This window comes from Saprolegnia parasitica, assembly GCF_000151545.1.
Source record: "Saprolegnia parasitica CBS 223.65 unplaced genomic scaffold supercont2.187, whole genome shotgun sequence".
NCBI classification, from domain to species: Eukaryota; Oomycota; class Saprolegniomycetes; order Saprolegniales; family Saprolegniaceae; genus Saprolegnia; species Saprolegnia parasitica.
In genome coordinates this window covers 83,937-84,763 of record NW_012156581.1, presented here as the reverse complement: position 1 = coordinate 84,763, position 827 = coordinate 83,937, and the positions used below count along the sequence as shown (strand labels likewise).

General features: G+C 51.9%; 1 protein-coding gene across 1 annotated transcript; it reads left to right on the top strand.

Moving 5' to 3' along the window:
• Window positions 1–505: 505 nt before the first annotated feature.
• SPRG_14380 (hypothetical protein) lies at window positions 506–803 on the top strand (the record flags this gene model as incomplete). Its single annotated transcript, XM_012354864.1, has 2 exons — window positions 506–724; window positions 762–803. 2 exons carry the CDS (start codon window positions 506–508, stop codon window positions 801–803), a joined length of 261 nt encoding a protein of 86 aa, XP_012210254.1.
• Between the last annotated feature and the right edge of the window lie 24 nt (window positions 804–827).

Here is an 827-nt window from a genome sequence, read left to right as displayed (position 1 = left end):
CGCGGTCCATCACACGCAGCGATGGACAAATGTATTGCACAGGAGCCAAGATTGAAGTAGTTGGTATGCGTATAAGACTGAGTACTGCTCGTGCTCACTTTTTTGTCTTTGCAGTGAACCTCGATGCATGTACTAGTATTCGTTTACTAGTATCGGGTTGGAATCTTGTATGCTTATGCTTTTTGGATTTATCTTGAGATGAAGCCAAGCGTCCGATGCTCTACGTAATGCAGCTCCACGAGAGACTTTTTCCACTGATATGCAGAAGTAGGAGTCAAGGCGCTGTCCAAGTGAAGGGTTTATCGAGGGACCCCGCCAGCGTCGCTGAAATGTTCCAAATGTGCCCTCACAATCCGATCACTTTAGACTTGGTATATATATACTTCATCTCCCGCCGAATCCAACAATTATAATATCACTGTTTTTGTATGCCGCCTTCGCCACGTAAAATTAAATGCAAACGACGGGTCTCACCATTTCCGATTGTGGAGTGACTAAAACCAGCATGGGCAAGAAGAGTGCGAACCGCCGTCGCAGCAGCAGTGGCAGCGAGGAGACGGCCTTGGCGCTGACGCAGTTCCCGGACGAGCCCATCGCGCTTCTCCACTTTGACGAGAAGGAAGATCGGCTGCAGGTCAACGAGAAGGCCATGGAGATCCTGCAAAAGATTCGAGGGCAAAATCTCGAGTCGTCGCCATGGGCTGGGCTCTACCGCACAGGCAAGGTCGTCGATGCTCAAACTGGCTGCTTGGCACCAAGAGCGGTTTTCGCGTCGGCCCAACTGTCGAGCGCTGCACGCGTAGGCATCTGGCTCTGGGGCCGGCCGC